Source organism: Salmo trutta, chromosome 40 (assembly GCF_901001165.1).
Source record: "Salmo trutta chromosome 40, fSalTru1.1, whole genome shotgun sequence".
NCBI classification, from domain to species: Eukaryota; Metazoa; Chordata; class Actinopteri; order Salmoniformes; family Salmonidae; genus Salmo; species Salmo trutta.
Genome location: NC_042996.1, coordinates 16,184,932 through 16,200,229, shown reverse-complemented (window position 1 = coordinate 16,200,229; position 15,298 = coordinate 16,184,932). Strand labels below are relative to the sequence as shown.

Below are 15,298 nucleotides of genomic sequence, written 5' to 3'. Positions count from 1 at the left end.
GTTTTCTTTCTTTCTGGTGTCACTGTGGCACTGCCAGTCTTGGTTGGGTGGGTTTGTAAGTATGCATTTCCTGGTAAGGTCTACACCGGTTGTATTCGGCGCATGTGACAAATACAATTTGATTTGATTTCAGCACTGTAGCACTGCCAGTCTTGGTTGGGTGGGTTCAGCGCTGTGGGTGGTGTGGTTGGAGGTTATGGGGGAAGGTGTGTGTGTGTGTGTGTGTGTGTGTGTTGTACATGATTGTGTCTGAGAAAGTTTGGCTGCATTCACCTGGCTTTGTGTCTCTGTATATATGTGTGTGTGTCCTGACTTGGCCCTGTGCCCAGCTTGAGCAGGTGTTAGTGCTGGTCTGGTGCATACTGGAATGTGTTTAGAAGGCCAATGGGTCAATGGGGACAGGGCCAGCACTGCAGGAGGCAACGCAGCTAACTGAGCTACTGTTCCTAGCTGGGGAAGTAAAGTTTTAGCCAAATAATGAAATGTTAATAGCTTTAATAATCCCATTTTATTAGAGTCTTGCAATTGTATTAGTCTTAAATCATGACTTAAAGCTTACGTTTTTCATTTTACAACCTGTACAACCTTCTCTTTGTCATGATTATCATATTTTGTCCTCAGATTTCTTTGTTCCTACTTTGTCATTTCACAGGCTTCATTCACTGAGATCGTGGCATAATGTATTCAGGAGACACTCCGATACGGAGAAGCTTTTTGAAGTTAGTCTAGAAGCCCATGGGATTGTCTGTCATGATGGGCCCTACTGCAGAATGTCACATCTATCCATTCATAGTGCAGGCTCCCGTCTCTGTCAGGGCTGGGTGACGATCAGGATAGACTGTGTTGTCAACCATCCACAAAGCAACTCTGTCTGCTACGATCCAGCAGAGCTGATTCAACCCAATGACACACGCATGCATGCATGCATATACAGACATGTGCGCGCGCACACACACACACACACACACACACACACACACACACACACACACACACACACACACACACACACTATGGCTACATCCACATCCGACGGACGCCCACTCTGTCATGGCAACAAAGCTTCTCAATCATTCTCTGTTGCCGCCATCTCCAGCTGCATGTATTGTCTACTATAGTCTTCCTCAGTATAGCACGTATGAACACCCTGCAGCCCAGCCTGCTGAATACAACACATGCATTATACATCACCGTCTGGAGCTACACTGTGTGTCTATGTGTGTCTGCGGAGTGAGAATGAGAGTGTGTGTGAGACTTTCTGATTGTATAGATGAGCTGATTGCTGCTGTAATTGGCCAGTGTTTTGTGTGCTGATGCTGAAGGGGGAGATGGGGTCTCCCTCCTAATGAGGGAGAACACGCGTGTGTGTGTGTGTGTTTCTTTCTCTGGGGGGATTTTAGCTGTAAAAAGGGGTGCATTAATTGGTCTCTGCCTTCAATCATCACACAGTCAACTGGAGCTACAGAGCACTAGATTGGGAATTGTGGGTGGGTGGGGTTTAGTTTATGGATGGAAATAATTACAGCAAATTATAATGTCATGGAGGGAGAATGTGAGAGGTTGGGAGAGAGGGAGAGAGGGAGAATGGCTTTTTCTGCCTTTGATAGGCCATGAAATGAATGAGCACATTGGATAGAATTACATTACTTCCTACCCTGTCAATAGAATTCAGCTCATCACAATTACTTCTAGATAGATGAGAAAATGACACTTTCAGAAATGTCTGAATAAGGGAGGCTACTTGTCTTGCTAACTCTAGACTAAGTTCTTGCTAGTTATTTATCATCCCATCTGATTACAGAGTACCGGTCTTGACTGCATCAAACCGAGAGAAGCTAGCTAACTAGGCTAATTGAGGCGAGCCATAACGACTTCTCACCATCCTACAGTTATCCTACACATAACCACTCCATTCAGATTATAGTGTAAATAGCAGCCTATCTGTTGGCTTTTGGTCGTTGTAGCCTTTCTCATTTCACTTTGAATTCTGCCATTTAATTCCATTTCACATTGATTTAGATATCTCCTAATCTACACAAGCAGGGCAGCATTGCAATTCTCTCCACTGGAAGTGCAATGATCAGAGCACATGCCTTTATTACTCACATCATGCAGTACTTGTTTTTCTAAGTGATTTCTAAGACATTCCCAGGTTTCCAGGCCTATCACATCTAAATAATAGATTTTGTGATGGTGAGTGCTATATTAAATTGATTTATTTGACTTTTTAAAAATGTATATGTTCCAAAGGCACACTAAACATGTTTATGTTAAGTAACGGTCAATTATTGTGAGCCCCAGGTCAGGCTGCTTTGACCACTGTCTGTCATTTCCCCAAATATCAAATATCGTACACACACAGAGTAGGAGACTTGGTTTCAACAACCAGCGCCAGGGCATTGGTTTTGGCTTGAGTTGGCTGGTCAGAGCTCAAATGGATGTAGGATTTCAATGTATTATCCCAAGTCTCTCTTTTGTACTCCTGAGTTATACATATATGCATCTCTGTTACACATTCCAGTGTAGTAGATTATCGTGATTGTATTTTATAATACCTGCGCAGCTCCCATTGTGTGCTGTACCGAGATAAAGCACAGGCTGTCCCGAGGAATGTTGTGGAACATCCACTGTCCTTATCTGCCCCCTTTGACCTCCCACCTCTGAACTTCAGTCGACCTCTCACACTGTGATGACAGCAGGGGAACACCGTGATGAATCTCATGTTTTTCCCTTCTTATCGCTCAAAGGTCATACTGTCTCTTATTATCCTCCCCCTTTCCTACTCTGTGTGTGTGTGTGTGTGTGTAAAGATGAGAAATTGCTATCTTTTTCATTGCTCATCCTTTCTTAAAGGCCATTTCTCTATCTCCACTAGCTCAGGATGCACTTCATTAAACAGTAGCAATCTTCCTCCTCAGCTGGCTGCTCTTTGTGGTAGCAGGTTCCAACACACACACACACACACACACACACACTTTTACGGTTATTGTTTTACAGGCCTTGTGATGTAATGGTCTCCCAGGCAAAATCGCCTAGTTTTATGGACCATAGTGAGATCTGATGAGCACTGCCCAACCCTGGATCCGAGAGGTTGATGAACTGCCTGACATTAAAGAGACGGACAGCTATAGACTGCCAACCACTTACAGTATAATAGCCAGTAAGATCACTTTCAGTGACTCCATGTGACATAAAGGTATAGTGGAAAACAAGGTAGCACAACAACAAGAAAAACACTGGTGAATAGGTGTGACTCAATCTGCACTGTGTCCTTTGTGTCTGAGAGAGTGGAAGGACAAAGGGGAGCGTGAGAGAAAGAACAAGAAGCAGAGGGAGGGAATGAGGGGGGGGGAGATATGAGCGAGAGAATTCTCGAGCGATTGCTCGCCTGAGGTTGAGTATATCATGATAAGCTGTAGACCACACTACCTACCGAGAGAGTTCTCATCTGTATTCTTCATAGCGGTTTACATACCACCTCAGTCCGAGGTTGGCGCTAAGATAACATTGAATGAGCTGTATTCCGCCATAAGCAAACAAGAAAATGCTCACCCAGAGGCAGCGCTCCTAGTAGCTGGGGACTTTAATCCAGGGCAATTTAAATCAGTTTTACCAAATTTCTATCAGCATGTTAAATGTGCAACCAGAGGGAAAAGAACTCTGGACCACCTATACTCCACCCACAGAGATGCATACAAAGCTCTCCCTCGCCCTCCATTTGGCAACAATTCCACAATTCTATCCTCCTGATTCCTGCTTATAAGCAAAAATTAAAGCAAGAAGCACCAGTGACAAGATCCATAAAAAAGTGGTCAGATGAAGCAGATGCTAAGCTACAGGACGGTTTTGCTAGCTCAGACTGGAATATGTTCCGGGATTCTTCCGATGGCATTGAGGAGTTTACCACATCAGCCACAGACTTTATCAATAAGTGCATCGATGACGTCACCCCAACAGTGACTGTACATACATACCCAACCAGAAGCCATGGATTACAGGCAGCATCCGCACTGAGCTAAAGGGTAGAGCTGCCGCTTTCAAGGAGCGGGACTCTAACCTGGAAGTTTATAAGAAATCCCGCTATGCCCTCCGATGAACCATCAAACAGGCAAAGTGTCAATACAGGACTAAGATCGAGTCGCACTACACCGGCTCTGATGCTCGTCGGATGTGGCAGGGCTTGCAAACCATTACAGACTACAAAGGGAAGCACAGCCGAGAGCTGCCCAGTGACACGAGCCTACCAGATGAGTTAAACTACTTTTATGCTCGCTTCGAGGCAAATAACACTGAAACATGCATGAGAGCACCAGCTGTATCAGATGACTGTGTGATCACGCTCTCCGCAGCCGATGTGAGTAAGACCTTTAAACAGGTCAACATTCACAAGGTCGCAGGGCTAAACGGATTACCAGGATGTGTACTGTGAGCATGCGCTGACCAATTAGCAAGTGTCTTCACTGACATTTTCAACCTCTCCCTGAATGAGTGTGTAATACCAACATGTTTTAAGCAGACTACCATAGTGCCTGTACCCATATTCCAGTCTGAGCTTGCAAAACTGTACCCAAGGTAACCTGCCTAAATGACTACCAACCTGTAGCACTCATGTCTGTAGCCATGAAATGCTTTGTGCATCAAATGCATCAACACCATCATCCCAGAAACCCTAGTCCCACTCCAATTTGCATACCTCCCAAACAGATTCACAGACGATGCAATCTCTATTGCACTCCACACTGCCCTTTCCCACCTGGACAAAAGGAACACACATGTGAGAATGCTATTCATTGACTACAGCTCAGTGATCAACACCATAGTGCCCTCAAAGCTCATCAATAATCTAAGTACCCTGGGACTAAACACCTCCCTCTGCAACTGGATCCTGGACTTCCTGACGGGCCGCCCCCTAATGGTAAGGGTAGTTAACAACACATCCGCCACACTGATCCTCAACACGGGCCCCTCAGGGGTGTGTGCGCTCAGCCCCTTCCTGTACTCCTTGTTCACTCATGACTGCACTGCCAGGCACAACTCCAACACCACCATTCAATTTGCTGATGACACAACAGTGGTAGGCCTGATCACCGACAACATCGAGCCAGCCTATAGGGAGGAGGTCAGAGACCTGACCATGTGGTGCCAGGACAACAACCTCTCCCTCAAAGTGATCAAGACAAAGGAGATGATTGTAGACTACAGGAAAAAGAGGAACAAGCATGCCTCCATTCTCATCGACAGGGCTGCAGTGGAGCAGGTTGAGAGCTTCAAGTTCCTTGGTGTCCACATCACCAACAAACGAACATGGTCCAAGCACACCAAAACAGTCGTGAAGCGGGCACGACAAAACCTATTCCCCCTCAGGAGACTGAAAAGATTTTTCATTGGTCCTCAGATCAAAAGGTTCTACAGCTGCACCATCGAGAGAATCCCGATTGGTTGCATCACTGCCTGGTATGGCAACTGTTCGGCCTCCGACCGCAAGGCACTACAGAGGAAAGTGCGAACGGCCCAGTGCATCACTGGAGCTAAGCTTCCTGCCATCTAAGACCTCTATACCAGGCGGTGTCAGGGGATGGCCCTAAAAATTGTCAAAGACTCCAGCCACCCTTGAGCGCCAAGTCTAGGTCCAAGACGCATCTAAACAGCTTCTACCCCCAAGCCATAAGACCCCTGAACATTGTCAAATGGCTACCCAGACTATTTGCATTGCCCCCCCCCCCTCCTCTCCACACCACTCTCTGTTGTCATCAATGCATAGCCACTTTAACTTTACCTACATGTACATACTACCTCAACTAACCGGAGCCCCCGCACATTGACTCTGTACCAACACCCCCATGTATATAGTTATTTTTTTACTGCTGCTCTTTCATTACTTGTTACTTTTATCTCTCATTCTTATCCGTATTTTTTGTAAAGGCACTGTTTATTGGCTCGTAAGTAAGCATTTCACTGGAAGGTCTACACCTGTTGTATTCGATGCATGTGACTAATAAAATTTGATTTGCTGAGAGGGGGGGGATATGAGAGAGATCTCTCATACCTCCCCTCTCTCTCATATTTCAATGGGGGGAATATGACAGGGGGAATGTGAGGGAGGGAATATGAGAGTGGGAGAGGGGGGAAATGAGGGACTATGAGAGAGAGGAATGGGGGAATGAGAGAGAGGAATGGGGGAATGAGAGAGAGGAATGGGGGAATAGGAGGGAAAGAGTGAGAGGGGGGGAATATAAGGGAGAGTGAATGGGGGAAATATGAGGAGGAGGAGGGGGAATTGAGAGAGAATGGGGGGGATATGGGAGAGGGAGCTCAAAGTGTATTGGTAGCATACACAGTTTTGCAGATGTTATCGTGGGTGCAGCGAAATGCTTATGTCTCTACCTCCAACAGTGCAGCAATATCTAGCGATACAGTAACTATACACACAAAATTTTACATTGTTTTTAATAGAAACTTCTGTTTTGGAACGAGCAGACAGTTTGGTGTGCTGGGATGGTTTTCCTCAGAGGTAATATAGTCTTGTTGTTCTACCGTCTATCTAGACTGCTGCTCTTCACTTTAAATGGGATTGCTCTGGTGGGGCTAACTGCTTTCCCTATTCTAGGGGTTCACAAGGCAACCAAACACTCTGTCTGGACTATGGGAGAGCGGTGGTCTCCTGCCTCTGACTCTAAAGAGGAAAATGAAAAGAGGGAATTAAACTATGAAAACATGTAGTTGATGTGAAATGAAATAAGTGTAGCTGCTATTTGAAATAAGATAAGCTCTTTGTTCCCAGGAGTAAGTGTACGTGCGAGTAATGGCATGTTGCGTGTGATTATGGGATTTTTTTTGCGTCATTGCTTCTGAGGCTTTCTCCTCAGTTTATTCATTTGTGATTGTGTATCTATTGTTAATGTAGTGGATGAATGAGCTGTTATCTGGTCTTTGAGTCCGTATTAATCTGCGTGCTGTGTCTAATCCTGTTAGCTGTGGTCACGGTTCCACTTCTCACATGAAGCAACAGGACACACACAAACACAAACTGTATCTGCCAGCGTGTTCGTGCATATGTGTGTGCTAGGGCTGTCCCGACTAAAAGAAATCTTGGTCTACTGAAAGTCGTCTGTTCTTTTGACCAATCGATTGGTTGACATTTTTTAAACATGTATTTTTCCATATATATAGACAACCTATGTGTTTTTGATAAAATCAACTATATGCATTGAGCTTGTTTGATGAAATAAGACAAATGCCTCGAGGGTGCCAGAGATCTAGATAGCCAGAAGAAAAAAAATCAACCTGACCCAACTATTCTTCTCCTGCTCCTGCCGTTACTCTCCGGAAGTTGCTGGTAATAGGCTACACAAGGAGTCGGCAAGATTTCTCATGTGGAATGACCATTTATCTTACCATTTCTACCGATCTGCATGCCAGTTATGGCTTTCATATGCACATTTTCATGAAACGGTTTCATTTTAATTTATAATAACGTCTTCGTACCTCAATCATTGTCATGTGGTTAATCAAAATTCTATCCAAATCTAAATGAAAATGATACAAACCTAAATAAAAAGTAACTTATTGCCATGGCCAACTATGTAAAAAATAGTCGAACTAAAGCCAACAAATAAAAACATTGCAGCCTGCAGGTAGAAAATATCCTCATTAAAAATAAATATCCTAGAAATCGGATTGGCTACATGTGGCCTGCCTGCAACGAACTTGAAACATTGTATCGACTATTAACTTGGGTTCAACCTGTAGGCTATTTGCGCAAGTGATAAGAAGCAGTGGTTGACTTGGGCAGGAGCTCCCCTGAGCTGAGTACCGGCACCTCTAATGTTCTACTGCTTGAGCTCCTGTTCCTCCTATGGAATATTAGTTACAAGTATTGTCCAGCTTCTGCACCTAAATATAAACAGTACCAGCAATCAAAATGAGCACTGGAACCTATTTCAGTCCAAGACAAGCGCTGGTGAGAGGTAATAAGGTAGGCTTAATTTAGGACGTTTCCATTGGATCAGAGCATGACATGTTTCCCTTCCACACTGAGTGGTTATCAAAAGAGGGAGAGTTGGGAAGATTTTTCAAATACATTGAGGAACTATTGTCATTCTCAATGGATGTAAAAACATTACTTTGAGAAGTTCCACAGCTCATTAGTGGTGGTGCGTTAAGCCAATCAGAAAAAAACGATCAGATCCTGAAATGGGAACATTTCTATTCTTACATTTGCACGCAGGCCAGGTAGCCTATAGTCCTACTTCTATGCGTGCGCATCCTTACTCAACATTGACAGGAGCGCTCCAAACAAAAGACAATGACTAAAGACTAAAGCCATCCCAGTCTCGTGTGGCTCAGTTGGTAGAGCATGGTGTTTGCAATGCCAGGGTTGTGGGTTCGATTCCCACAGGGGACCAGTACGGAGAAAATAATGTATGAAATGTATGCATTCACTACTGTAAGTCGCTCTGGATAAGAGCGTCTGCTAAATGACAAAAAAATTAAAAATAAAAAAAAATGTAAATTGTCAACTCGTAAATGGAATGAAATAAACAAAGTGTAGCATAGGTTGTGGACTCTGCAAATAATGTGTCCACTCCGACAATGAGAACGGGAAGACTGGAACAATAATATTGAATGCATTAAAATAAATGATCATAACCAAAGTAACAAACATTGTAGATTTGAAATGGTATGTAATTTAATTACTGGTGATGTGTAATGGGGAAGTAATATACGCAAACAATTCACACAATGAAGTTATGAAACAATGAATGTGCACAAATTGGCAGGAGAGTGCATTCTGGAGAGAGAAGTGCATTGTGCATCTGGTCGCATGGTCATTCCAGACGTCTGCATTGGCCGTGCAGCATTTACGGTGATATGGCCTCTGCAGAAGTCAGGGCATTCATACTTCTTGCGCTTCACAGAGCAGTGCAGAGATGTTGTGAAGGAAGTGAGTTTGTGTTTATACAGGATGTACCACCCCCTCCAACCGTCAACAAATTATGTCAATGCGGAGCTCTACGTATTGTTACACCATTTGGGAGGCGGACGGCGATGAGCTCCATTTGGCTTCTGGAGGCTCCGCATTTACGTTGGAGCCTCCTTCCACATTTTAGGATCAAACATAAGTTGTCTTTTTCCAGGCCTCCGCAATGGATTAGTTCACTGAGATGGGCGCATATATTTATTTAGTTGTTACTGCTCGACTAAAACAATCTCGGTCGAACAACAGCCTAACGACAAAACAATCGACAAGTCAACTAATTGGGATCAGCCCTAGTGTGTGCTATGTTGCTTTATAGCGACGCATCATCCATGATTGTGTGAGGAGTTAGCCAAAGCGTGGTCCATACTCTCCAATTGGTGGAAACACTCCTCTGCAGAGAGAATTAATATAGTATTAAACCCTCATTACATCCAGGCCACCACCACTCAATTACAATGGCTGATGGCTGTTGATATATACTGTAGTGTTCCTTTTGTGCTTAAAGCTGATGTTGTATTGGTGCTTTACAGGATATTGTAGTCAGATCATTCAGTCCTACTATTGGAATGAGTTGGTCCAGTATATTGTATTAGTGTTTATGGCACCAATAATGAGAGGTGTCATTTCAGACCAGTGTGTATTGATTTAGCCTTGGTTTTCATTGAGCCTGGTCTCCCAGTAGAATTCCATTAGGACCCCGCAACCCATTCCAGCCCAATGGGTAATCAGCTTAATACTGCTGCACATTGATCCTCATGCAATTTCTAATCATTACAATCACTCATGACTAGCTTTGTATTTGGGACAACAGATCAATTTTGTATGTGTGCACGTTTCTGCAAGTGTGTATGCATGTGAGGGTGGATCTCTGTGTGTACGTTTCTGTGAGTGTGGATCTGTGTGTACAGTGCCTTGAAAAAGTATTCACCCCCTTTGCTATGAATCCCCTAAATAAGATCTGGTGCAACCAATTACCTTCAGAAGTCACATAATTAGTTAGATTGCACACAGGTGGACTTTAAGTGTCACATGATCTCAGTGCATATATACACCTGTTCTGAAAGGCACCCGAGTCTGCAACACCACTAAGCAAGGGGCACCGCCAAGCAAGCGGCACCATGAAGACCAAGGAGCTCTCTAAACAGGTTAGGGACAAAGTTGTGGAGAAGTACAGATCAGGGTTGGGTTACAAAAAAATATCTGAAACTTTGAACATCCCACGGAGCACCATTAATTCCATTATTAAAAAATTGAAAGAATTTGGCACCACAACATACCTGCCAAGAGAGGGCCGCCCACCAAAACTCATGGACCAGGCAAGAAGGGCATTAATCAGAAAGGCAACAAAGAGATCAAAGATAACCCTGAAGGAGTTGCAAAGCTCCACAGCGGAGATTGGAGTATCTGTCCATAGGACTACTTTAAGTCGTACACTCCAGAGAGCTGGGCTTCACGGAAGAGTGGCCAGAAAAAAGCCATTGCTTAAAGAAAAAAAATAAGCAAACATGTTTGGTGTTCGCCAAAAGGCATGTGGGAGACTCCCCAAACATATGCAAGAAGGTACATTTACATTACATTTAAGTCATTTAGCAGACGCTCTTATCCAGAGCGACTTACAAATTGGTGCATTCACCTTATGATATCCAGGTACTCTGGCCAGATGAGACTAAAATTGAGCTTTTTGGCCATCCAAGGAAAACGCTATGTGTGGCGCAAACCCAAATCCTCTCATCACCCCGAGAACACAATCCCCACAGTGAAGCATGGTGGTGGCAGCATCATGCTGTGGGGATGTTTTTCATCGGCAGGGACTGGGAAACTGGTCAGAATTGAAGGAATGATGGATGGCGCTAAATGCAGGGAAATTCTTGAGTGAAACCTGTTTCAGTTTTCCAGAGATTTGAGACTGGGACAGAGGTTTACCTTCCAGCAGGACAATGACCCTAAGCATACTGCTAAAGCAACACTTGAGTGGTTTAAGGGGAAACATTTAAATGTCTTGGAATGGCCTTGTCAAAGCCCAGACCTCAATCCAATTGAGAATCTGTGGTATGACTTAAAGATTGCTTTACACCAGCAGAACCCATCCAACTTGAAGGAGCTGGAGCAGTTTTGCCTTGAAGAATGCGCAAAAATCCCAGTGGCTAGATGTGCCAAGCTTATAGAGACATACCCCAAAAGACTTGCAGCTGTAATTGCTGCAAAATGTGGCTCTACAAAGTATTGACTTTGAGGGGTGAATAGTTATGCACACTCAAGTTTTCAGTTTTTTATCTTATTTCTTGTTTATTTCACAAGAAAAAATGTTTTACATCTTGAAAGTGGTAGGCATGTTGTGTAAATCTTATAATACAAACCCCCCAAAAATACATTTTAATTCCAGGTTGTAAGGCAACGAACTAGGAAAAATGCCAAGGGGGGTGAATACTTTCGCAAGCCATTGTATGTGTGTTTACATTTCTGTGAGTGTAGATCTGTGTGTGTGAGTGTACGCTACCGTTCAAAAGTTTGGGGACTCCGGGATGTTGGCCTTCTCGGCAGAGTTCCTCTGTCCAGTGTCTGTGTTCTTTTGCCCATCTTAATCTTTTCTTTTTATTGGCCAGTCTGAGATATGGCTTTTTCTTTGCAACTCTGCCTTTATTTTTTTTATAGATATTTTCTTAAAAATGCATCGTTGGTTAAGGGCTTGTAAGTAAGCATTTCATTGTAAGGTCTACACCTGTTGCATTCGGCACATGTGACAAATAGAATTTGATGCTCCAGATACTCAACTAGTCTAAAGAAGGCCAGGTTTATTGCTGCTTTAATCAGCACAGCAGTTTTCAGCTGTGCTAACATAATTGCAAAAGGGTGTTCTAGTGATCAATTAGCCTTTTTTAAAATGATACACTTAGCTAACACAACGTGCCATTGGAACACAGGCGTGATGGTTGCTGATAATGTGCCTCTATGTAGATATTCCATAAAAGATCAGCCGTTTCCAGCTACAATAGTTATTTACAACGTCTACACTGTATTTCTGATCAATTTGATGTTATTTCAATGAACATTATTATTTATTTTTTTTAAAACAAGGACATTTCTAAGTGACCCCAAACTTTTGAGCGGTAGTGTATATGTGTGTACGTTTCTGTGAATGTGGATCTCGGTGTGTGTGTGTGTGTGTGTGTGTGTGTGTGTGTGTGTGTGTGTGCGCGCGCGCGCGTATACGTTTATGCAGGTCTGGAGTGTGGATCTCTGTGTGTACATTACTGTGAGTGTGGATCTCTGTGTGTGTGGATCTCTGTGTGTGTGTACATTACGGTGACTGTGGATCTCTGTGTGTGTGTACATTACTGTGAGTGTGGATCTCTGTGTGTACATTACTGTGAGTGGATCTCTCTCTGTGTGTGTGTGTGTGTGTGTGTGTGTGTGTGTGTGTGTGTGTGTGTGTGTGTGTGTGTGTGTGTGTGTGTGTGTGTGTGTGTGTTTCTGTGAGTGTGCATGCATGAGCCCTGCACCAGGTAATACCAGATAGTGTGGTGCTGGCAAGATGAATTGCCGTGAGAACAGGGAGATAAGAGTACCTCCACTGGTCTACACACTGCATCTGTAATGGAGAGACTGTCCTGGACAGAGAGAGAGATGGAGTGATATAGATTGCGAGATAAGGCAGGGGTTGGCATTGGGCCTCACGTGTTCCACAGGACGTTGTGCAGACAGCTGTGTGTGTGTTTCTTACAGTGTGTTTGTGTGCCCATGAGGACTCTTATCTTCTCTTACCCCAGTTCATCAGGGTCATTCAATATAAACCATCTTCCAGTTCAGTTACAGCAGACATATCAGAGCAACAGATTTGAAGCTGTTTACAAAGCAGATTCATGACAGTTTATTCTGTAAATAGAGACTGGGATAAATAATATGTCCGCAGCAGAGAAGGACAAGGACATAGAGGGGGAGAGGGAGGGAGAGATTGCAGCCTACAAATAGGATGAGTGCTATGGCATTATATAACATAGATATAGAGGTGTTGGGTTGGCGTGTGCCTGCCTGTATGCGTACGTGCTGTAGTGTGTGTGTGTGTGTGTTGTTGATCTCCATGTGAGTGTTGCAGAGGCAGGGTTGGAGTAATGATAGTGACTGTTGACAGAGCCCTATGCTGCTGTATGGTTCAGAAAGTGCTAACCTCATTGTCTACCCCCCCCCAACCCGGCCAGTGGATGCATTATGCTGCTGTATTGCTGTGCTATAATAGTCTGGCAGAGAGCGAGACGCTGTGTCATACTCACCATAATGACCCTTCAGTCTCCTCTGCTTGTGTGTTTGTGGGGCTCGGTTTTCAGGGCAGATCCCTTAAGTGAGAGACCACACACACACACACACACACACACACACACACACACACACACACACACACACACTGGTGGCTCTGCTCTGATCATTCACCTGGTTAGACATGAGACAGTCAGAGTTCTGTGGCTTAGTCAGTCAGTCGTCTGGGAGCGGTTTAATGACTAAGCTAGGGCCTTTAATCGACAAACCAATGACTCGGCTTGGAACAGGAGAGTCTGGGCTGTGCAGTGTGCATGCATGATTTAGGCATGTTTGTGTGAGCGAATGTTTGATAGTGTGAGATTCAAGATGATGTTGTTTCTGGCGTTTGAGTGTATACACACTGAGTATACCAAACAGGAACACCTACCTAATATTGAGTTGGTCCCCCCCCCTTTGCCCTCAGAACAGCCTCAATTCGTCAGGGCATGGACTCTACAAGGTTCCTGAAATTGTTCCACAGGGATGCTGGCCCTGCTGACTCCAATCCTTCCCACAGTTGTGTCAAGTTGATTGGATGTCCTTAAGGTGGTGGACCATGAAAAAATTTGAAAAATCCAGCAGCGTTGCAGTTCTTGACACAAAACCGATGCGCCTGGCACCTACTACCGTACCCCGTTCAAAGGCACTTAAATATTTTGTCTGGCCCATTCACCCTCTGAATGCCACACATACACAATCCATGTCTCAATTGTATCGAGGCTTAAAAATCCTTCTTTAACCTGTCTCCTCCCCTTCATCTACGCTGATGGAAGTGGATTTAACAAGTGACATCAATAAGGGATCATAGCTTTCACCTGGTCAGTCTGTCATGGATTGTTCCTAATGTTTTGTACACTCAGTGTATCACTGGAATTTATTCAGGAAATATACAGGAAACAGAATTTATCGTGGTGTTTGGTTGAAGCTGTGAGTGCTGCTACGCAGCAGGCATTGGGCTGATGGATACTAAAGGTGTTTGCTGGTCTGGGGTTTGTGCAGGCTGCTTCTGCTTTGATGATGCCAGGGAATGTCAACCTAATGACACGGTCCAGCCTGCTGCTCACTAACTAACCATAAGCCTCTGCGCCATCATATGTCACAGTCACTGAAACATGCTAATGCATTTTCTCTCTGTCCCCACTACTCACCTGCCTCTCCAGCTTGTCTCTTGTCCTTCACTACCACTGATACATATAAGATCTGGATAGATTGATCATGTATTGTTTAAACCTATCAAATGTAGTCTGATCAGTGGTGGTGAAAGAAAGGAAGCTGTTTGAGACTATTGGGACTTGCCATGTTTTTTGCCACGATGCCATGTTCTGTTTTGATGTGTCCGACTACGTTTCATGTTCATGCTCGTCTCATTCATCATGCTTTTAATCATTGATTCATTTAGCTTTTGTGTGCTTTTTTTGCGTTTGGTTTGACATGGGTTGTTTTTTGTTTGTTTCCTCTGTCCCTTTTTTGCATGTGCCTCCACCATAGCTTTGTACCAATGGCTAGAGGCTGACCGCCAAGGCAGAGACCCCGATACAGCAGCCGCAGGTAAACTCCACCAACTGAATCCCGTCTAGAGGGGTACAAGATACTAACTTGTATAGTGTCTCCTCTCTTCCTTCATCTCTCTCTCCTCCTTTTTAAGACCCTTCCTTACTGAAACGTAGACCTCCACCCCACCACTCTATTTAATTGGGTCCATCATATCTTCCTTGCCTCCATTGTCCAGTTTCTTTCTCCCTTTCACCCCCCCCCCCCTTCTCTCGTATCTATCTTTCCATGTCCCTCTCTCTTTCTTCCGGTCGACCCTTCCCCAGTCGTTGTATGTGGGTCAGGTTCTCAGAGCTTGTTGTTCCCAATCAGTCACTCTCCTCTGAAGCAGGCTGTTTTGTAACTTCATCCTCCTTCTCTTTCTCTAATGAAAGTGTTTTATCAGGCTATTTCTCTCTTCTTCACTCACTGTTTTTGATAGTTGAGGTTTGGCTTTCTTCTCTCTCTCGCGCTCTCTCTCTTTCTTTTTCTTGT

At 44.2% G+C, this 15,298-nt stretch overlaps 1 protein-coding gene across 8 annotated transcripts in view; it reads left to right on the top strand.

The window, feature by feature from the left end:
* The window catches only part of LOC115180476 (DENN domain-containing protein 5B), a 77,949-nt gene that overhangs the window by 21,362 nt on the left and 41,289 nt on the right, over nucleotides 1-15,298 (top strand). For 5 of the 8 annotated variants that reach the window (XM_029742599.1, XM_029742600.1, XM_029742601.1 and 2 more), the window contains exon 2: nucleotides 14,762-14,821. The exons of the other annotated variants lie outside the window; for them this stretch is intronic. In XM_029742599.1, coding sequence (XP_029598459.1) covers nucleotides 14,762-14,821 — 60 coding nt within the window. The remainder of the gene's footprint in view (nucleotides 1-14,761; nucleotides 14,822-15,298) is intronic. 8 annotated transcript variants of the gene reach the window in all.